At 57.7% G+C, this 21,209-nt stretch overlaps 6 protein-coding genes across 6 annotated transcripts; 4 read left to right on the plus strand and 2 right to left on the minus strand.

Annotated features, from left to right (window-relative positions):
* Positions 1–2,276: 2,276 nt before the first annotated feature.
* On the plus strand, positions 2,277–2,725 carry MFIFM68171_07467 (uncharacterized protein; the record flags this gene model as incomplete). Its single annotated transcript, XM_071062887.1, has 3 exons — positions 2,277–2,326; positions 2,378–2,557; positions 2,611–2,725. The coding sequence occupies 3 exons, from the start codon at positions 2,277–2,279 to the stop codon at positions 2,723–2,725; spliced, it is 345 nt and encodes a 114-aa protein (XP_070918988.1).
* A 546-nt stretch (positions 2,726–3,271) lies between these two features.
* On the plus strand, positions 3,272–5,242 carry MFIFM68171_07468 (uncharacterized protein; the record flags this gene model as incomplete). Its single annotated transcript, XM_071062888.1, has 3 exons — positions 3,272–3,380; positions 3,457–3,504; positions 3,576–5,242. 3 exons carry the CDS (start codon positions 3,272–3,274, stop codon positions 5,240–5,242), a joined length of 1,824 nt encoding a protein of 607 aa, XP_070918989.1.
* A 1,274-nt stretch (positions 5,243–6,516) lies between these two features.
* On the plus strand, positions 6,517–9,686 carry MFIFM68171_07469 (uncharacterized protein; the record flags this gene model as incomplete). Its single annotated transcript, XM_071062889.1, has 2 exons — positions 6,517–9,366; positions 9,423–9,686. The coding sequence occupies 2 exons, from the start codon at positions 6,517–6,519 to the stop codon at positions 9,684–9,686; spliced, it is 3,114 nt and encodes a 1,037-aa protein (XP_070918990.1).
* Positions 9,687–11,007: 1,321 nt separating this feature from the next.
* On the minus strand, positions 11,008–15,464 carry MFIFM68171_07470 (Tropomyosin-1 alpha chain; the record flags this gene model as incomplete). Its single annotated transcript, XM_071062890.1, has 2 exons — positions 11,008–11,404; positions 11,479–15,464. 2 exons carry the CDS (start codon positions 15,462–15,464, stop codon positions 11,008–11,010), a joined length of 4,383 nt encoding a protein of 1,460 aa, XP_070918991.1.
* Positions 15,465–16,068: 604 nt separating this feature from the next.
* MFIFM68171_07471 (HAUS augmin-like complex subunit 1) lies at positions 16,069–17,124 on the plus strand (the record flags this gene model as incomplete). The annotated part of the gene is made up of 1 exon (XM_071062891.1): positions 16,069–17,124. One exon carries the CDS (start codon positions 16,069–16,071, stop codon positions 17,122–17,124), a length of 1,056 nt encoding a protein of 351 aa, XP_070918992.1.
* A 534-nt stretch (positions 17,125–17,658) lies between these two features.
* On the minus strand, positions 17,659–20,909 carry MFIFM68171_07472 (putative enzyme activator VAC14; the record flags this gene model as incomplete). Its single annotated transcript, XM_071062892.1, has 9 exons — positions 17,659–18,082; positions 18,143–18,302; positions 18,365–18,444; positions 18,497–18,615; positions 18,668–19,566; positions 19,620–20,280; positions 20,342–20,509; positions 20,580–20,742; positions 20,842–20,909. 9 exons carry the CDS (start codon positions 20,907–20,909, stop codon positions 17,659–17,661), a joined length of 2,742 nt encoding a protein of 913 aa, XP_070918993.1.
* Between the last annotated feature and the right edge of the window lie 300 nt (positions 20,910–21,209).

Below are 21,209 nucleotides of genomic sequence, written 5' to 3' on the forward strand. Positions count from 1 at the left end.
TAAAGGTCCGCATCCGTAAACTCACCCGATGATAGATTCTGGCTGTGATGACGGTGGCACGTGCTCCATCACTCCATGTGCCTCCCGAGCCGCCAACATGCCCCAGGATGACCACAGCCTCTCCAGACCTGGGTCTCTTGCTGATTTAGCTAGGGGGGTGGATGAGACATCTAAAGAGACAGTGCTTTTGCTAGTTCCATGTCTTGATTTTCGATTTCTGTTTTCATTCCCCTAATATTCTTCCGCTCTTCGTTTTTACTTGGTTCTACTTTCTTCCCGTTCTTAGATCCATGAGCTAACTAACGGATGTCGAATTGTAGTGGGAAATCTTGCAGCTGGTGTTAACCCATGCCGTTCAATAGTAGATTTAGAGGCACAGGGCGAGACTGATCCCGCTGCCGGATCGTTCCGCTACGTGGGGGAGTAACTCTCAAACCCCAACTCGTTTGAACTACTGGCACAATTCGAATGGCAATCTTATTACTGTCTTGGTCCAAGTAGCATCGAAGAGCGGCTGGCGTATTATGTCGGGCAGTCAGGGCCATGATGCGTATTGGTGCCTCCTTCCGCTGCTCGTAGCATGTGTTCACGTCCGCGGGGTGCTGTGCAGCGGCTCTACAACCCTGCAAGGCTATGAAGTGACGCAATCGGCTGGACGATCTCCGTAGATTCGCTTTCTGCCCGGACTTTTCTAACACGACATCCTATCAGTCGGCAGAAAGCCAGGGCCCTTCGTCCCATCCCGTGTCTTCGGAATGTAATCGTTGTTGGTGTCGAAATTTGGGCTCCGACCCGAGTCCGAGAGGGACCCGCTAGCAAGTGCGGGTACTTGAAGCGTCGCGGTGGAAATATCTAGCACCCTTGTCGCCGGGGACAAGGAAATTTCTGCTGGCCTGGAGACTCTATTTTTGAGTGGGGCCGTCGGCAGGTGGCCGGTTCGGCGCCTTGACGCTCGGCGGGAACATGGAGATCCGAGGGCGATAGGCCGTAGCTCCGGCTCGCTCCATCTCGTAGAAACGGCGGTCATCCGACTGCAAAATTAGCAGACGGAATACGTTGCCAGCACAAAGACCCATGGTTTGTGAAGCGCAAACACGGAACACTTCCTTACCACAGACGGGCACGGAATCCTGGATTCGCTGAATGGTTCTCCGCAAGAACTCCGGGTTTACAAAACGCCATGCCAATGTGTCAAGCTTGGATGATGAGAAAACTACATCCGCCTAAGGAAAACACATCGATCCCCCAAGTAACCCGTTCCGCTGCCAGGCCTTTCGGAAGATGTTGTCGTTATTGCAACTCGCTCCCTAACACTTAACTATGACTGGCAGCTGCACGGCACGCAATCCAATGTCCGGACACCTCACCGTGCACCATGGCCACCGCAAGCGAGGGTCACTGCTTGAACTCACCCGTAGCTACGTATCCGTTGGCAAGAGCAAGGATATAATCAACTCAGTACACCCGACATATCCACATGGTGTTTCTTTACAGAGATCACCAGCAAGCTCTCCCAACCAAGACCCAACATACAGCTAACCTTTGCACCAGGGGGTATTGAGATAAAAGGTGCGCCCGTCGGTATGATGGAACATTATGTATGATAAAGTGGTGGCCGCCTACATTTATTAAACGGTAGGCGAAGCTGCTCATATCCGTATCGAGATCGTCTACGCTCGATTCCAATGAATGGTTGAAAGCGTGTTCTGCTGACTGGTATGGAAGCCCTGGTGCTCTATTCTTGCCTTCGCTGGGAGACATTGCCTTGCCTTTTTGTTACTTCTTGGATCTATTAGATTGCTAATTCTGCCTCGTTCCAATAGTTTTCTCAAATCTGCTCACAGCGTCGTCTATTGAGAACCATAATCCGCAGTCTCTCTTCACAATGCTCAACGCGATTTGGCATTTTGCACGGGCATTCTGCACGTACACTTAACGCACACATAACCCATGTTTTGCTTGTAGTCGGCACGGCCTCATCCCTAGCTGTCCCAAAGTTTCCTCTTTTGTAAACTCGTAGCTTGCGATAGCCGTCATTCGATATTCTACCCAGGTACTATGAGGTGAAAGCCGTAAGGAGGTATATTGGCCAAGTGGGTAAATGCTTATAGTGGGTCAGGCGGGGACTAAGAATTGTTACTGCCGAAATTTTTCCCCACATCAACCTCTTGGGCATCTTCAGCGGCAGAGGGAGATATTCCATTCAGCAATCCAGAAAAGTCCGACCGAGCCAGATATCCAGAAAAGCCAAACTACACCCGGAAACGGCAACAACCATGGGGATTTTTGCGAAGCGCACCAAGACAAAAACGCGGCGGCGGACCCGGTGAGCTCACCCGCACAGACCACATCACATCTCAACTAACATCCCCGACAGCGACATCGACCAAATCCAAGCCGATCTCTTGTCTCCCAAGCACCTGGAACAGTACAAAGAGACGAAAGCTGCTGAGGACCTGCCTGGCCTTGGGCGGCACTACTGCATCGAGTGTGCCAAGTGGTTCGAGACCGACACAAGCCTCGTGCTGCACCGAAAGGGCAAACCTCACAAGAGGAGGTGAGCACGCATTCTGGTAGTTCAACGTCGCATTGCTTATAAAATATCTCCAGGCTCAAGCAGCTGCGTGAGGGGCCTTATACGCACAAGGAGGCGGCGGAAGCCATAGGCTTCAGGACTGACAACGGACCTGAGAAGCCAAAGACACAGGAGATTGATATGTCCTAAGCTGTGTAAGCACACTGCCTCTACACGGTTCCCTGTTCGGCGGAGAGATGCAGATCTCCCCGCGCTTGTGTATTGCCCAGATATGAGTTCGGCATGGTAGAGGCGTTTGCTCACGAGAATACGTACGGGTGGCGTTTGGCTCAGGAAAATAAAATGTCGCTTTTGTTTTATTATTTTGCTGCAACGCAGGAAATCGTGTTTTTCTACGACCAGAATGAAACTAGAAGGAGCACGTCCTGTGTGTCTTTGGTGCAGACATACCGGAAGACTACAACGTGTACTACGGACGAGGAGAACCTGATATAGTAGGAGTCTCGGTGTGCAACAGCCGTACGGATAGATGCATATGAGATGAAAGTCTCGACTTCCACTCAAGTTTCTCCACCTTGCCCCACTGCACCCTTGTCATCGCCGGCCCAACCTTGAAATTGTTAGCGCAAGTCCAGCAACTGCGATCGCAGCAACCCGCCATCGGTTGGCGATGCGCTCTCCATGGTTCTTGCAACCTGGTTCTCAAGAATCTCGAACCTGTCCCGACGAGTAGTCATGGGTTCGACAACGTATGCGGCCTACAATAATGGCTCCGCCAACGGCAACAGCCCGTATACAGTGACTGCCATGGGCCGTTGGTCGATCCTCAACAAGCAGCTCCCAGGTCTGGCACTTTGGACATTCCTCGCCTTCCCCGTCTGACACAACATTCACCGTGGCTGACCACTCTACCGGCACAGCCGCTGATAAGATCAAGTCGCTCCATGTCTACGACTTTGATAACACTCGTACGGATGTCTGCTTCGTATACTGCTCTGCTCTGTCGCCCGCTGCTAACCCTATGCGCGTGCGCTTGCAGTCTTCAAGACGCCATTGCCAAACCCCAAGATCTGGAATAGCCCTACAATAGGCACGCTGTCGAACCCCGACGCCTTTCTCAACGGTGGCTGGTGGCACGATTCCCGCATCCTTGCCGCGACAGGCGATGGCCTTGCCAAGGAAGAGCCACGCGCGTGGAACGGATGGTGGAACGAAAAAGTCATTGAGCTCATCCAGCTGAGCACAGAACAAAAGGATGCGCTCTGCGTCCTGCTCACGGGGCGCTCCGAGTCCGGCTTCAGCGACTTGATCAAGCGCATGGTTACCAGCAGGGGCCTCGAGTTTGACATGATCTGCCTGAAGCCCGCTGTCGGCCCCAACAACCAGCGCTTTGCCAGCACCATGATTTTTAAGCAGGTGTTCTTGGAGTCCCTAATGGAGACTTACAAACATGCTGAAGAGATATACATCTACGAAGATCGGATAAAACACGTCAAGGGTTTCAACGACTTCCTTGCCGAGTATAACGAGAGGCAGAGCGCCATAGACGGCTCGGCGACACGTGGGCCCATCAAAGCGAGGGTCGTCGAGGTAGCCGACATGGCCACCTACCTCGACCCCATTGTCGAGGTGGCTGAAGTCCAACAGATCATCAACGAGCACAATGCCGCCCTGTCGAAGCGGCGGCGTGGCATCAGAGGCTCGCGTCTTGCCATCAAAAAGAGCGTCTTTTACACGGGATACATGATCAATAGCGCTGACACGCAACGGCTGCTCACCCTCGCACAGGTCCCGCAGAACCTACCCGAAGCAGAGCTCAAGCTCCATGGGAACGTCATCATGATAAGTGCCCGGCCGTGCTCACATAGCCTGCTGGAGAAGGTCGGCGGCATCGGCAGCAAAATGACTTGGGAGGTGACGGGCACAGCCTGCTTCGAGAACACGGTCTGGGCGGCACGCGTCAAGCCCGTCCCGGCGACGGCAAAGTTCCACACGGGCAGCCCCGTGCCTCTGGTCGTGCTGGCGCTGCGGAAGGGCGCGCGCCACGTTGACGCAGGTAAGATCCAGAACTGGCAGCCCGTGCCGCCAGACAAGGCCTTTACGTTTGAGACGACGGTGGGCGAGAAGATACTTCTCCGCATCGAGGGTCACGACGCCGTCGAGAGTCCCTACCAGGGGCCCAAGGGCACAAACAAGCGCAAGCACACAGCCGCCTCGGACGATTTCCGCTCGCGGCAGAGCCATGTCCCGGCCGCAGGGGCTCAACAGCAGAGGCAGTTCCACCACCAAGGGAACTTTGCCGGGGGTGGTGGCGCTGGTGGGCGCGGCGGTGCAGCCGGCCGAGGGGGGTTCCGCGGCGGCGGAGGTGGAGCAAACCGGGGGTTCCGGGGCCAACGCGGCGGCGCGGCAAAGGGCCGCGGCGGCCGGGGAGGGGGCGGTGGTGGGCATCACTACAAGTCTCTTGATGACCTGGGCACGCGGGACAGTCAGGGGGGTTTTGCGCAGATGTATGAGGATGAGCCACAGATCCCGACGGGCCCGTCAAACCCGAGAAATCCGGGGTTTTATGGGGGCCAGCAGCCGAACCAGTATCAGGGTGGTTATCAACCACAGCAGCAACCGCAACAACAACATGGCAGCTGGCCGGCTCAGCCGAGGGCGAGTGGTAATGCCGGTGGCGGTATGGAGTTGAATAACTTTTACTAGGCGAGCCAACGGACCTCATGTTCGAGGTCGAGGAGCGCTGTAGCACTACCGTACCCACTCCCCTCCTCCCAACTGGCCCTTCCGGCTGGCGGGTTCTTGGAACGGAGCATGCAGCGCTGGCATTTCTTCTGAAGGGCTCTTTTGCGATCATGGACTATTTTCAGCGAGTAAGTGACCATGTCTATGGATGTGGGGAATTCGGAATTGGTGGGAGAAAATTGTATGGGTTTTCATCTCTGGCAGCACTTGGGTGGGAACGGTGGCCAAAACACACAGCACAGCGATTCAATCAACTGACAGGTCGCGGGTGAGACACAGCTACATATGTTGAGCAAGGTAATATATCAATACCATCAGTCCGGCCATGACTTTGACCGTTTGGTGGCTGATGGTTGGTGAGAATCAGAGAGTGGTAGCTACTGTAATGAACCTAACGTCTCTGGGGCATGGTCAGGGCCTGTGGTAGAGAGACAACTCCCTCGTGCCTGCGCCTATATCGTTTCTATTTTGCATGTTCCCTTTCTTCTATCCTCTGTTATTCCCGTCCGCTCCCGCCCATGGCCGCGATCAGCCCCACCACCACATTCCTCCTACAGCACAAGGAACATGGCCCCGCTCTCGATTGACAAAGTGGTGGGGAGAACTACGTCAACCTAGACACAGTTGTCCAACCCAGTCCGCTTGACAGCATCTTCTTCGTCGCAGAAGTAATCCCGATAATCCACAACTACCTGCGACTGCCCGCCAATTGAATCGCGCAATACCATTGCCGACGGAGCTGCGGCTTTTTGTGTGGTGATACCTCCTGACAGGCAATCCTGGTGCCCGGATCTGGGCCGATCTTCGGGCTTCAGATAAGCCTCCAGCACCTACCAACATCCCCAACCTCTCAGCGCCTGAACAAAAGAAACGCTGAGTGTTGACCGCTCCATCCCATCCCCTGCACGCTGCATCGGTCCCAGACACGTATGCGCAACGTCAGTCGCTGGTTCTATTGCTGTGATTGCGACTGTGGCTGCTGCTCGGCCAAGCCTGGCCAGAGACTGGTGAGAGTCGCCCACACACAGATAGTCGCGCCCCCGCGACCCCAAAACGCCCCGACGTAGACAGTCTTCAGCCCCGGCGCGAATGAACCGTCTAAGCGGACAGCTCATACCAATCGCCGAGCTAGCTTGTCTTCGATGGTGCAATGACAAGTAGAGTCCTCGTTAATTAACCTACTCAGCCCTTCTGCGGGTCACTTCCTAGTTTGAGACTAGACTAATGCCGTGACAATGAACAACAACTTCTACCCGTCTGGGCTATCGCCGGAGGAGCCCCGGGAGTACTCGGCTAGGCAGCGGAGCCGGCAGCCGGACCAAGGCCGGAGCATGGGCATGATGAACGCGGGGAGCTGGGGGGGACTACACCAAGAGGATCCCCTATCCTCCATGCTAGACCCTCACCTATCGGGTGCCAATTCTCTGGGCAACATTGTCAACCAAAACTCTCACGAGCTCCAGCAGAGACGGAGCGTGACCTACCCTTTCCCAAGCTCATTGGCCCAGCAAGGGGACAACCGACTCATGTCGATGATGGAGTTCAGTAACCTTCTCCCAGGGTATCAGTTCGGCGACATGGCGTCGGGGTTCCAGGAGCTGGCTAGCAGCGGCGCCTTCCCCGGTAACTCGGCTGCCTTTTCACAGCAGGATCTCATGGCCATGGCCGGCCAGTCAGACTTTCCTATGCTGTCATCGGACACAATGGATGCAATGGGGGCCTTCAGTAATCTGAATATGGGAACAATGGCTGAGGACCCCGCGTCTGCCAGCCTCTTCAGGTCGTCAGATTTCGGGCCTACCACTCTCAACAGCGCCAATGCAAACTTTTCCATAGGCATGCCTGTCGACAGCCTTCCCGCGAGCGCAGGAAATGTCAACCAGGCGCCCGGGATCATGCTCGGGGATGGTGGCAGCACGACGGGCCAAACCCAGGCGTTCAGCAACAACACGGGCACAATACGAGGATCCTCCAGCTTGGCCCTGAATCCCAATCTGGCGTCGATCCCAGCGGCCATCCCCGCTTCCGTATCGAACCCCCCATCCCTCCACTCCTCCGAACCGCCAACCCCCCAGACAACCTCGCACGCTCACTTCACCCCACCCAGCACCACCACAACCAAGTCCCCAACCCCTAGCTCAACCCACCCCAAGAGCGGCGCCATACTCCCCGCAAGGTCCTCGAATAAGAACCCCTACTCGGCCTCGGGTTTCGACATGCTCCGCGCGCTATCGTACGTCTCGACGCGGCCCAACCCGAAGATCTCCCTGGGCGCGGTCGACCTGTCCTGCTCCTTTGTCGTCTGCGATGCTACTCTTCCAGACTGCCCCATCATCTACGTCTCGGACAGCTTTGAGGAGCTCACGGGCTACAACCGGCACGAGATCCTCGGCCAAAACTGCCGGTTCCTGCAGTCGCCCGACGGCAAAGTCCAGAAGGGGAGCAGGCGCGAGTTTGTCGATAACGGCGTGGTGAGGGAGCTGCGCGACCGGGTGGAGAACAAGGAGGAGTGCCAGGCGGCGGTGCTGAACTACCGCAAGGGCGGCGGCGGGTTCTTGAACCTGCTGAGCCTGATCCCCATCCCGTGGGGCGACGAGGACGAGGGGTTGAGGTATATTGTGGGGTTCCAGATCGATCTCGTCGAGTGTCCCGAGGCGGTGGAGGAGGTGGCTTCGTCTTCGTCAGCCGCGGCGGCTCTGGATGATGGGGAGGGAATGGAGGTGGATTATCGGCGGGTTCGACCGCCGCCCCCACCGCTGACTACGGCAGCCGAGCGGCGGGAGATGGAGAGCGGTGCTGCTGCTACTGCTACTGCGGCTGCTACTGGTGGTAGTGGTCAGGCGGCGACGATGGGGGTGGATGAGGTGTCAGCGCTGATTCAGCAGTTTACGACGGGCGGGGGGGCGGCGGCCTCGGATTGGCACAGGCAAGCGTGGGAGAGGATGCTGTTGGAGAATGCCGACGACGTGGTGCACGTCTTGTCGCTCAAGGGGCTGTTCTTGTACATCTCGCCGGCCGGGTGCGAGAAGGTGCTGGAGTACGACGTCGATGAGCTGATGGGAACGTCGCTGTCGGGCGTGTGCCACCCGTCGGATGTGGTCCCTGTCCTGCGGGAGCTCAAGGAGGCGCAGCAGAACGCGGCGGTCAATATTGTGTTTCGGATCCGGAGGAAGCATAGCGGGTATATGTGGTTCGAGAGCCACGGGACTGTGTTTGGCGGCGGGGAACAGCAGGCCAAAGGGCGGAAGTGCGTGGTGTTGGTGGGGAGGGAACGGCCAGTTTTCACACTCCGCCGGGGGGATGTGGACGCGCATGGTGGGGTTGTTGGGGACGGCGAGTTCTGGTCCAAGCTGTCGGCGTCGGGATTGCTGCTCTATGTAACGTCGGGCGTGCGCTCGTTGCTGGACCTGGAGCCCGGAGAGCTGGAGGGTACGGGGATGCAGGAGCTCGTGCGGAATGAGTCGAGATCGGAGTTCGGGCGGGCGATCGAGCAGGCCAGGAGAGGTTCGATTTCCTCGTTTAGGCATGAGCTGGTCCACAAAAGGGGCCATACGGTCCCGGCGCAGACAACATTTTATCCTGGAGACGCTGGGCTCGGCAGGCGGCAGAAGAACACCGCTAGCTTTCTGATTGCCCAGACGAGGTTGATGAAAATGCCGGCGAGGCCAGCCGCGTCCGGTGGCGGCGGCAGCGGGGCCGAGGACGCGATGGCCGGGGCTATCGTGGCTGGGAACAGCTGCGCCAGTGGCGGTCCGGGATCTCGACAACAACAATTCGCTACTGGCTCGGGAGAATGTCAAGAGGACGACAACATCTTCGGCGAGCTCAGAACGGCGCGCTGCACCAGCTGGCAGTATGAGTTACGGCAGATGGAAAAGGTTAACCGTTTGTTGGCTGAAGAGTTGACGCAGCTGGTAACCAGCAAGAAGAAGCGGAAACGGAGAAGAGGGGGCGGTGCCGGTGGTGGGAATGCGGGCGTGAGGGATTGCGCGAATTGCCACAGGAGGGATACGCCCGAGTGGAGGAGGGGGCCGAGTGGGAATAGGGATCTATGCAATAGCTGTGGGCTGAGGTGGGCGAAGCAGGTGTGTCTCTTCCTTTCCCTTTGGTTGTGGATGATTGCTGACAGACCCGATGATAGACGGGCAAGGTCTCGCCGCGCAGCTCGTCCTCACGTGCCGCCGGTGATGCTCAGGGCAGTAGACGTGGCAGCAGCAATAGCTCGCCCATCGAGTCGTCGCCGCTGCATCGCGAGCTGTCGGCGTCGTCGGTTGCGTCAACGGCAGCAAGCTCTCACCTCTTCCCACCTCAGAGCCAGCCGCTACTCGAGGGTGGTAGTGGACCCGGCGGAGGAGGAGCGGAAATGACAGCTATCTGGGAGGATGAGGGGATGGGTGGCGAGTAGTTCCTCTCTTTCAGGAGTCTGGGATAGGACCTGCCCTTCTCCGTCATGAACGGTATTCTGCTCTGCTTGCGCTGGCGCAACGTGCCAGCGCCTTTCGTTCCTTTCTTTTCTCGTCTGACATATTGGGCTAAGGTGAATGGGCTTCCGCTTGCAGTTGGCGGCTTCGTTTTCTTGGGACATCTCAGAATGGCCGGGACTGGACCGGACCGCGCTTTTTCAGGAGTTCGCTTCTTTCGCTTGTCCGTTTGAGGGGCGGGGCCCTTCGGCACCTTGTGGTTATGTATAGTCTTGTTCTGTTGGCTGGCGCAGAGACGACTAGATCGGAGCATAAACGACTGGGCTTCATGGAATCATATGGGCTGGGCTGGCTGGGTTGGTCTGGGTTGCACGGGGGTAGGATGCAAAATCGGTTCAATGTTTGTCACCTGGGCAGTTTGTTTTGGTAGATACACGCTAAAAGGTATGAATTGGGACTTGTTCAATATGTGCTAAGTGGGAATTCTCCGTTTAGCTGGCCCCATTCGTCCTACATCGGGAGCACACTTCGCCCTAGAAACAGTGACGTTAGCTAACTCCGATATTTTACATCGTCCGGGACGTCTAGCCCTAACATGACGCCGACAGACAGGCTCTGGGAATGCGAGACACACTGTGGTCGTGGTTAAGTCGATGCTATGAAGCAAAGGGGTTAATAGTCCCCTGATTATGGCAAGCCAGGCTGTCTCGTGCCTCGGAGGAAGACGAGCAGCATGTTATTCCACTGCTGGATATAAGAAGCAATAAGCAGCAGCAAATCTCTAACATACCAGACATTACGTCCCTTGATATCCTTTCAAGAAACTAATAACAAGCGGCGGGATGTTTGACGGTGATATAGTTCGACAACCCTTCGATGGAACAGCCATTCCACCTCGTTGTACTGCAATTTATCATGCGCCCTATCCTCTGCTGAATCATGCCCAAGCGTATCATGTCTACCGTATGAAGAACTAGCCCGATCAAAAGCCCCAACACCGAGGACGACCAGAGATACATAAAACAAAGCCATACACCAGAAATATCCTCTCCTATACCACACTGTAAGCCAAAGAGCGAGCGGCACAGCACTCATCGTTACAACCAAAGCCAGCCCAGCCAATACAGAATACGCAAAGGAAAAGAGAGAGCGACACGACACATTGACCCCCAACCTCCAGACATCAAGCCCAAACAATAACCATCCCGCCCCATCCCGTCTCGTCCCGTCATGAAAAACAAAGAGAACAGAGCAGACAGCCCTCTTTCCAAAGGGTCATTCCATCACCGCATAACCCCAACAGCATCAAACAACCTCGGCGCCTCCGCCTCCTCCTCCTGCCACTTGCCCTGTTGTTTTCCGCGCAATCTGCGCCCGCCACTGATCCCTCATCTGCCGGATCCTCTCCTCCCTCTGCATCCCGTCGAAGCACTCGGCCAACCTCTGCCGGACATCCTCATGCTTCGCCCAGTTCCGTGCGCCAATCTGCATGCGCACGACAAACCGCACTGCGGTGAGGACTCGCTGGAGGGTGGCAGCACCATCACTTCTGGCAGTATTAGTAGGTACTTGTTGGCGGCGCTTTTTCTGCTGCTGTTTTTGTTTCTGGTGACGGAGAGGGCTGAGCTGGCCCAGCGCGGAGCGACTGGACGGGTTGAGGTCGCCACGGATGCGGTTGATGATTGCCAGGTCTGCTTTGTTGCTTTACAGAGAAAAGAAAGGAAAGTTAGTTTATGGGGGGTTAAGTGGTAAAGGGGCCGGGAGTGGAGGACATACCAAGCATCCCGGATCTTGATCTCCAGCAACAGATACTGCTTCGCAAACGCGGCGTCGCTCCGCAACTTTGCCTCGTGGTCCCAGCACGCCTTGAGCCACTGCATCTGCATCACCATTCCGCGGATTTCCTTCTCATGCCTCCGCTCCGCGGCCTCGGCAGCTCGGATAATGGTGTCGGTGTCCGCGCCGTTCTTCCCCACACCGGCCGCCAACGACTTGCGGGCATGGATCAGCGCTCGCTCTTCGTTCGCGGCGGCGGCGGCAGCCGCCGCCTCGGCAACAGCCTTGTCCTTCTCCGCCTTGAGCTTCTTGAGATCCTTCTGCAGCGTCTCGGCGCTCGCGCGATACGCTGCCCGCTCGCTGCGCGCGCGCTCCAACTTCTTGCGCAGCGACGACTCGGCGTCCATGGCTTCCTCCAGCGCCTCGCGGTGCTCGCGCAGTTCCCGGTCGAGGCGGTCAGCGGCGAGCTGCGACTCGCGCAGCATGCCATGGAGGTCGCGGCGTTCCTCGAATGACATGTCGCTGAGGCCGCTGTGGTTGCTATGATTGTTGGCATGTTGCTGATCTCGCAGGGCAGTCGCCAAGTCGTCGCGCTCGCGCTTGTACTTCTCCAGCTTGTGTTTGTACTTTTTGAGCGACTCCTCATGCGTGGCGGCGGATTCCTCGGCGGCGCTGCGCGCGTCTTCGAGAGCCTGCTCGAGAACAAGTTTCTCGTCTTCGAGCTCGTCGAGACGCGCCTGAAGCTCTCGTGCGGAGGCAGAGGCTTTGCGCTCGGCTTCGCGGAGTGACTTCTTGAGGTCATGGACCGATTGGTTGGCGGTGGATAGCTGATGGCGGAGCTCCGAGATCTCGGCTTTTTGCGCTGAATCTCCGCGTGATGACGATGGGGATGCCGCCAGTTGGTCTAGGGCTGCTTGGTGAGCCTTGCGCTCCAGGTCGGCGATTTGCCGTTTGAGCGACTTGATGGTTTCCTTTTGGGTTGCATCGTGCTTAAGCTGCTCGATTTCCTTCTTCCGGGCAGCGGAAAGCTCGCGATGAAGAAACGAGAGTTCGCTGTTCCCGTCACCTTGAATATGAAACTGCGAGGCAGCCAGCTGTGTTTCGTAGTCCTCGACGCGGCGCTCCAGTTCGCGGATGGTTCGGCGGAGAGGCCCGAGTTCTTGGCTGCTTGATAACTGTCGTAATTGTGCTTGGAGATCACGGATCTCGTCGCCGAGGCGGTCTTCTTCCGCAGCCGCCTTTTCAATTTCCCTCTCCAGAGACTGCTCAACTTCCCGCCGGCGTTCAACCAGGGCCTTGTTTTCTTCCCTCAGTCGGCGCGATTCGGCGTCTAGCTTGGTCTTAGCGACGCGCAAGTCGAGCCTCTCCTGGTCGAGTCTGAAGGTATCCTCGCCGTGTTCTCTGAGTTGGTCGATTTCCGCCTCGAGCTCGTCGCGCGCAGCCTTTGTCTCTTCCAGCGCGGCCCTGACAGAGCGCAGCTCCGCTTCCAAGTTTGCAGACCGGTCTTGCAATGTCCGGCGCTCCTCGGTCAGCTTCGCAATCTTGTCCGTAGCGTCGGCTAGCTGGAATTTGAGACGAGCGACGCTTTCAGTCGTTTGCTTGGCAGACTCCTGGGAGGCGGTTGATGATGCTCGAGCCGAATCCGCTGTCTCTTGGAGGGAAATGAGTTGCTGCTTCAGCCGGTCACACTCTTGTTGCGTCTGCTCCAGCTCCAAGCGGGCTTTTTCAGATTCTTCGTCGATCGTAGCCTGCAAAATCTCAACCTCGTCCTCGAGCGCCTCCACCTTCTCTAGCTGGGATTGGCAGTCCAGTTGGGATTGACGGAGCTCATCCCTGACGGCAGACAACTCATTGCGGAGGTCCTCCAACATAGCCTGCCTAGAGCTTAAGTCTTGTTGAAGTTGTTCGATCTGCGTGCTCAGGATTTTCTCCTCCTTCTTGTGCCGTTCCGTCTCGCTCTGGAGGGCCTCTTGTAGCTTCGTCTCCTTGTCCGATAACGCGCCCTCGGCATCCCGCAACCTGTCAATGGTCCGCTGGAGGCCGGCAGCACGCTCCTCGGCGCGGTCCCGTTCGGACTCTAGGTTGTGGCGCTCATTCTCCCATTTCTCGCTGTCATTGTCATAAAGATTATCCCTTTCGCGACATTCGGCCTGGAGGTCAGAGATCTCGTCATTTAGCCGCTCGATTTCGTCCCTGAACTGGTTCCGGATGTCCCGCTCGATATCAAGAGCGTGTTGTCGTTCGCGTTCCAGGCTATCCTCGAGCTCTGCGACTGACTTTCGAAGGTTGGAAACTTCCCTCTGCAGGGACACGGATTCGCCCGTCAATGCGTCGTGGCGGGTTTGGAGCAGGGCCTTCTCGTCGGACCGCATGTTCAGGTCAGCCTGGGCTTCCTCCAGTTTGGATTCCAGCGTCAGGCGGATGTGCTCGGCCGAGTCACGCTCTTGCCGTGCCTCTTTGAGTTGATGCTTGAGATCATCCACCTCGGTTCGCCGTGACGCATGCTCCTCCTCCAGCTGAGCTTCGAGGGACAGACGAAGGCGCTCGGAGGAGTCACGCTCCTCGCGAGCCTCCTTAAGCTTAGCCCTCATACCGTCTATCTCCTTTTGTTGGAGCGCACGCTCATCCAGTAAGGATGCGCATTCTTGCCGGGCTTTGTCGGCCTCGGTCTGCAGGCGGGCCATCTTTTCTTCGACTTGCCGGGAGAGACCTTTGGTGACAACGGACTTGTTCGCCATCTCCTCCTGTAGCTCCTCCAAGTCGGTCTCTGCACGCTCCTTTTGTGACATCGCCTCTTCGAGCTTATCCTTCATGTCGTCCATTTGCTGCTCTAGCCGCCGCACATTGGCCTCGAGATTCTCGATTGTGTCCTTGGCTTCCCGGAGACGCTCACCATCCTGCGCCTTCTCTTCGAGTTCCACCATGCGCCGTTGCGTCTTCTTAAATCGCTCCTCAGCCTCGGCGACTTTCTCTCGCAGCTCGTCGATCTCGTCCTCGTGCTGAGTGATGACGTCGTCTTTCCTCCGGAGATCGGCCTCCAAGTCGCTAATCTCGTCCTGAAGCTTCTCGACCCTGTCGTGCCCATCCTGCTCCCTCTCGAGTTGCTGTTGAAGATGGTCGATTTCGGCCTCCTTGTCTTCGAGTGCCTGCCTTAGCCGGTCCATCTCGGCGCGCTGGTTTTCGTCGGCATACTTCCGCTTGGCCTTCTCCTGCATCTCGAGGATCTGTTGCCTGTAGCTCTCGAGGTCTTTTTCGGCCGAGTTGAGGTGCTTCTTGTACCGCTGCAGCTCTCGTTGCATTGTGACCTTGTCAACCTTCAACTCGGTATTCTCCTTAAGAGCAGCCTCACTGAACCCGGGGCCGGCCTTCCGAAGGGCTTCCTCCAGGAAGTGGATCTTCAGCTTAAGTCCGAAGTTCTCCTTTTCTATCTTGTCAATGACGTGTTCCTGCTCGCGTAGCGAGAGCTGGTTGCCGTCCTCTAGCGGGCCCTTGGCGTTGTCGCGCCGCCTCATTACCACAGGCGTGGACGCGGCACTACTGCTGTCCACGACGGGGAGCGGTGTGTTGGTCATGAAGGACGATGTGTTGCGCGAGGCGCCATACATGCTAGTCTCGCCTGCGGGCATGGGCGTCATGTCTTCGTCGATCTTGTCGAGGAAGGCGGGCGTCGCTCGCCCGTTCTCCTTGCCGGCACCATGGCGTCTGGCGCTGTTCCTAGTGGCCGACTTGAGTAACGGCGTGAATTCGGGGCCACCGAGGCCGGCAGGGAGATTCCGTCGGTCGGTAAACGGAGCGCGACTCCCGCGCGGGGTTCTGAGGTTCGGCCGGTTGCCGTTGCGCAGCTGCTGCAAGAGGTTCGCGTCTTTCGAGGGCGACTGAAAGGATAACTCCTGAGATATGTCGAAATCGGGCTGGCGGCTAAGATATGTCGCGTCTCCCACGTTGGTTCGCGGCGTGTCGAGACCGCCAATGCCTGGCTGCACCATGACGGCTCGGATCTGGCGCTGCGGAGGGAAAGACGATAAAGTACTAAATCGCGTGTGCTGTCGAATTATATCTCGTCATAGGCGTAGCAAAGCAAAGAGCAGAGGTAGTTTCGTTCGTGGGCGACAGCAACGGCCTGAGTTGGTTTTCCGTGCAGCAGTCGCGTCCAAACGATACGACGTGACGAAGTATCCGCGACCCTTGCAAGGGTTTGTTTACTCTGTGCAGATTGTCCAATCAGCGGGGCCCACGGGTTTGGGCGGGGACGTCAGTCTGCAGGGAAACCCACGGCCCCACCAAGCCCGGCATTCAGAAAGTGCAAGGGTCGCTCAACTTCACATTACGCAGTATAGGCTCACTTATAGGTGCTTTCAGACGCCGAGGCCGTCAGGAGAAAAGAGATGCATTCCTTTTGAAAATTTCCACATTTAGATGATCAACTTGACTGAGACCCGTGAAAAATTTAGTCGGTTGCCCATCGTTCTTGGGGGGTACTTTCTGTCCACAAACTTCCGTCTCACATCAACTCATATCCCACCCATTCCCCCTCTCCACCGTACATCAATTATACGCGACACCGGCCCTTCATAGCTCTGGCCAAGTAAAATGGCCCATCTCCCCCCAAACGCAGCAATATTCTCCCCCTCAGTAGCCCGCGCCGCCGCCTCGGCCGCCAAAGACTGGTCCTATGTCGATGGCTGGCTGAGCCGCAAGTTCCCGCACGGCCCACCGCCCTTCGAGCGCAACGCCGACACACTACGCGCATTACTCGCCCTCGCCTCGGTCAACGAGGCAGCCGACGAGGAGCGGGCCCTCATAGCACGGCTCGAAGCCGAGGCGTTGAGCCAACTCCGAGCCCACGAGGAGTCACAAGAGGACAACAATAGCAACAACACCACCAGCCCATTAGACGACGCCCGCGAAGCAATCCTGACGGCCCTCGAATCCTCCCTCACTCGCGAAGGCCAAACTGCCCTCGACGCCATGTCCGCTCTCGCCCTGCAATCCGGCATGGCCAACCCCACCCCTTCGGCCCTCGGTCCCTCGCTCATCGATCTCTCCACCCAGTCCTCAAGGCTCGACCAAGCCCTCTCCCGCCTGTCCATCCTCACAGCCTACATCACCCGCGAAGCCCAGACCACTTCGCACCTCTCAGACGAGCTCCGCCCACCATCCCCAACCCACCACCACCACCACCACCACCACCCCTCTTATAAGGAGGGAATTGAGGCAGAAGACGACAGCGACGACGACGGGGACGCATCAGACGAAAACCCCGGGCCATACAGAGGCTACCACCCGCCGGCCAGCCTAGCGCTGCAGAACCTCTCGACGCAGCGGCGGATCAAGACGCTCTCGGCGCGCATCCCCGAGCTGCAGGACAAGGCCGCGGCGCTCGCGAAGTCGCTGGGCGGCAAGCCGCCGTCGCCGTCCATCGAGCAGGTGCGGCGGGAAGAGGAGGCGTACCTGGCGCTGCTCGCGCAGAAGCGGGACCTCGACGCGCAGGTCCGCGCGTTCCAGGGCCTGCCGCCCGACACGGACCAGGCGCGCCACGAGCTGGAGAGCCTGCGGTCCGAGCTGCGGCGGATGACGATCAAGCGGGATGAGGTGTTTGAGGGGTTGGTGGAGCGGGAGTCGCCTAGGAAGCCGGCTAGGAGGTAGGCCTAATTGGCGGGAGAGGTGGAGGAAATTCGATTGCTGGATTTTGGCGTCGTTGCTGGGGGGAGAGATCGCCTTACGAGAGCAATGGGCCATACAACTAGAACAGTCCGTCTCCGTGCCTGTTACTTCACCATGTGACCTCCTTTCATCCGGGAATCAATCACTTTTGTTGCCTTTCCATCTTACTTCCCAAGTCGAGGTAGGGGTATTTAAATCAATTGCATTATACGCCGCTTGCAATGCATGTGATGGGAAACCTTTACGAGGCGGAAAGAGATAACAAGGCGCCGTGAGGCGAGCAGCAAGAAACACGCACCGGGACGCAACACCAGCTACAACAACCTAAGCCCAAGTCAACACAACCTCACCTCCCACCTCAGCCTCCCACCTCAACCTCCCCCCTCAGCCTCTCACCTCAACCTCCCCCCTCAGCCTCCCCCCTCAACCTCCCCCCTCAGCCTCCCACCTCAACCTCCCACCTCAACCTCCCACCTCAACCTCCCACCTCAACCTCCCACCTCAACCTCCTCAAACCTAAGCCCTCTTCCCCCGTCCCGAAACCGCCCCTCCCAACCTCCCAAACTGCCTCCCCAACCCACTCCGCTGCTTTACAGCCGGTTGCTCCTTTGCGCCACCGCCACCACCCGTAGGGACAGTGGCCGGTTCCCTGAGCGTCGGGATCCCCAGGCGCCCTGGTCCGCCGGCCGTCTTCCCCCCGCCCACCTCATTATGCAGGCCCGCGCCACCCTTCGCATCGAGCGTCGACGGCCCGCCGCCGATCCGCAACTCGCCCAGGCCGTCGTCCAGGTTGTCGGCGCCGACCCGGCGCAGTCTCCTCGCGCGGTCCTGGACGGTGCGGAACTTCTCGAGGAGCTCGCCCCAGCGTATGATGCCCTCCTCTCTGCCTTTTAGGCGGTTAGGCCGGTCAAAGGTGGGGACGCTGGGGGTTGTCGCGTTGCTTGGGGGTGGTAAGTCTCTGCATGAATTCTGTATGTCGGGGGTAATGGGGGAAACTCACGGTCTAGGCGCAATGTGCAGGTATCCTATCGAACTGACGCTGTTGAGGCGGTTCTTAAGGGCGGCAAAGGCCGACGACTGCGGGAGGAGCATCAGGAGACCATATAAGCACTTATACAGGTGCGGGTACCGTTCAGGTTCGAGGAGCTGGAGGCGGAGATCTAGTACACGTTAGTACCGGTGGTATGGGGTTGTCGGAGTGGGTAAAACCAGGCGGCTGTACAAGTAAAGACGGGCGACTCGAGGAGCTGCACGAGCTTGTCGATCTGGATGAGCATGTTGACCGTCATCTCTAACTCGGCGCTACGAAGGTGTCAGAAAGTACGGGATACAGCGTGACGGGTGAATTACGAACAATATCTGCAATAGGTTGTATGCCTGCTCATACGCCTGGGCGAGCAGGCAGAGCGAGAATGTCGCGACGGCATTGTAGCACCACGAGCGGAACAACGCGACAAAGAAGGTTTGCCCATCCTAGCCGGTTAGCTTACGCCCAGCATATTAATAACGAGAAGAAAAAAGATACCTTGGTCTCCAGATTCCGGAGCCGTTTCCTCAACTCAGCGAGTTCGGGCGCAGTGATCAAGTTGTTGTTGAGGTTTTGTACCATGATGCTGGCAAACTCGACGTCTTCTTCCTTCTCGATACAATCCGCCAGGGTCCGGTAAATGCGCTCGGCGCTGAGGTTCGTGCAGAGCTGGCGGATGATGAGGTTCCCGCGCGTCTCGAGCAGCTTCCTGTCTGTAGAGAAGAGTTGGAGCAGGTTAACCATGAAATTCGTGAAATAATCATCCTCGCTGTTTCTCGATATCTGCGAAAGGAGCTGCAGGTCTTTTGTCACTACTGCTTCGGCAGGGTCTGAGAGCGTTTTGAGCAACGCGGGGAATGTTCCGTCGTTGAACGCCAACACCTTCCTCGGCGCCTTGCGGTGTAGCATGATAAGCCACGTCAGCGCTGCGACGCGAGTAGCTTCGTGGTCGTTCAGAAACAGTAGCGTCAGCGAGTTCACCGCAGCGGCGTAGTCAAGGTCAGCCTGGGGTTGGGCTACAGCGAGACTCGGGGTTGAAGTCCGCCTGATGTTCTTTCCCTGGCCCGGCGTAGGACTCCGCAGCTCGAGTTCTCTCAAGCTTGACAGGGATGCCCGGGCGCTCGTAGTGCCATCTGTTTTGTCGCCAGCTGCTTGCGGAGCCCCAGGTATTCGCGAGAGGGGTTGCGCTGCCAACTCAGCTTCATCGGAAAGGGAGACGACGTAGTCCATTAGGGAAGTGTTGACCCTCCCCGCGGCCTGACGGATCGATTCCACGCCACTGGCCATGGCGGGTAGCAGGTGAGCCAGGATTTTGGGAGTGAAGGGGAGCACTTCTTCTGGGCAGATATCGAGAAACTCGACTATCCAGCGAAGCGACTCCAGCAGCCCATCCTCTTCTGCGAATCATTGTCAGCGAGCCCAACACAACCCCGGCGCGTTTCCAGCTTACCTAGCGGTGAATCAAGCGTCGCGGTCAGGATCTCGAGGATGGCTTTATAATTTATTTGGACATCCTGTCCGGGAATCCAGTCATCTTCACTCTCGAGATCCTCATCGTCGGCAGCCGTCTCGGAATCAATCTCATCACCGTCCTCCAGCTGGGGGCGGGCGCTGCCGCTGTCGACCGAGTCGACGCGCTTGCGCTTACCGTCACCCTTTGACTTCTTGCTCTCCTCGATGCCCTTCTTGATGCGGGCGATGCGCTTGATCTCGTTCAGGAACTTGTCCAAGCAGCCCTGGGTGGCGACGTGGACATCCCTGTTTGAGTCGCTCAGGAAGCGCAGGAGGCCGCCGAGGAACTCGGGCAGGTAGGTTACGAGCTCTAGGTCCGGGATGGAGTCGAGCAGGATGATCCAGCCGACCAAGAAGGTCCTAGTGAAGGGGTTGAGCGCGTAGATGCGGTCCTTGAGCAGTGGGATAAAGCGTTTCAGGGAGAAGGCTGTCGGCAACTCGACAGACTCGTCGGGGACATCCTTGTCATCCTCCTGATAGGGTGGCGGCTGCTCCAAGACTGAGACATACGTGGCGGCCGATTCCGAGACGATGTCCTTGATTAGGCGATCGAGGAGCTCGGCTCCGTTCTTTACGGATAGCTCCGAGTCGGCACCGAGCTGCAGGATGTGAGCCGTGAGATTCGACAGCTGCAACCAGCAACGGGGGGAAGTAACCTACCTTGCAGAGGGCGTCAAAGATGTGGTTGAAGTATATCAGGATCTCACCCTTTGCCACTTTGGCTATGTTGTACATGGCCTCGCAGGCGTAATACCGCACCCGGGCATCCTGGTCAGTGAAGCAGGCGAGGACTGGTGGCACAATGACTTCAAGGTATCTGGCAAGTTCCTAGTCGCGAGGGAAAGACAGGAGCAAGAATGAGCTTATGGACATGAAGGCACCATGGGGGCAGACGTACCGGGCCAAGAGCGATGGCGGCAGCGGCCAGGCCTATTAGACCGCCGTTCCGTGCATGAGGCTGATGGACGGCGTAGGCAAACTCATTGCAGAGCTGGTCGAGTATTGACTCGACCCTCGCGTAGTCCTTTTGGGCGACAAGCTCACGGATGGCCCGTTCAAGTCTGTAGCAGGGGACCCCGAGTTAGAGCCTTCGCCGCTACTGTCTGGGTGTGGGAAACCCGGGCAGTAAAACGCACACCGGGACAAAGGAGATGACCTACTCTAGAGCGCCAACCTTGCGTTTATCATAGAGCTTGTCATTAAGGGCACGCTGGATGGCGGCATCCATGGCTCCGATCCTCTAGGTCCAAGTCCGGGTCCAGGGCCCTGCCGAGCCCGCCCCTAGAACTTTTGAGACGGAAGCTGCACGTACGGAAGCTGCACGTAGTGGTCACGGGAGGTGCCGCACGCGGGGTACCGGGCACGGAGGGGGGAAGCCGGCTGTTGTTGTGTGGGTCTCGCCGGGGGATCGCGTTTGCCGGGTGCGCAAGCCGGAGATGAGACGGCCGGGGCTGTCACCGTTCGGTTGAGAGCGGATGCAAGGCAAGGTGCCGAGACAAGGGGACGGAGACTAGGTGCAGCAGGACAA

This window comes from Madurella fahalii, assembly GCF_045866475.1.
Source record: "Madurella fahalii IFM 68171 DNA, scaffold_4, whole genome shotgun sequence".
NCBI classification, from domain to species: Eukaryota; Fungi; Ascomycota; class Sordariomycetes; order Sordariales; genus Madurella; species Madurella fahalii.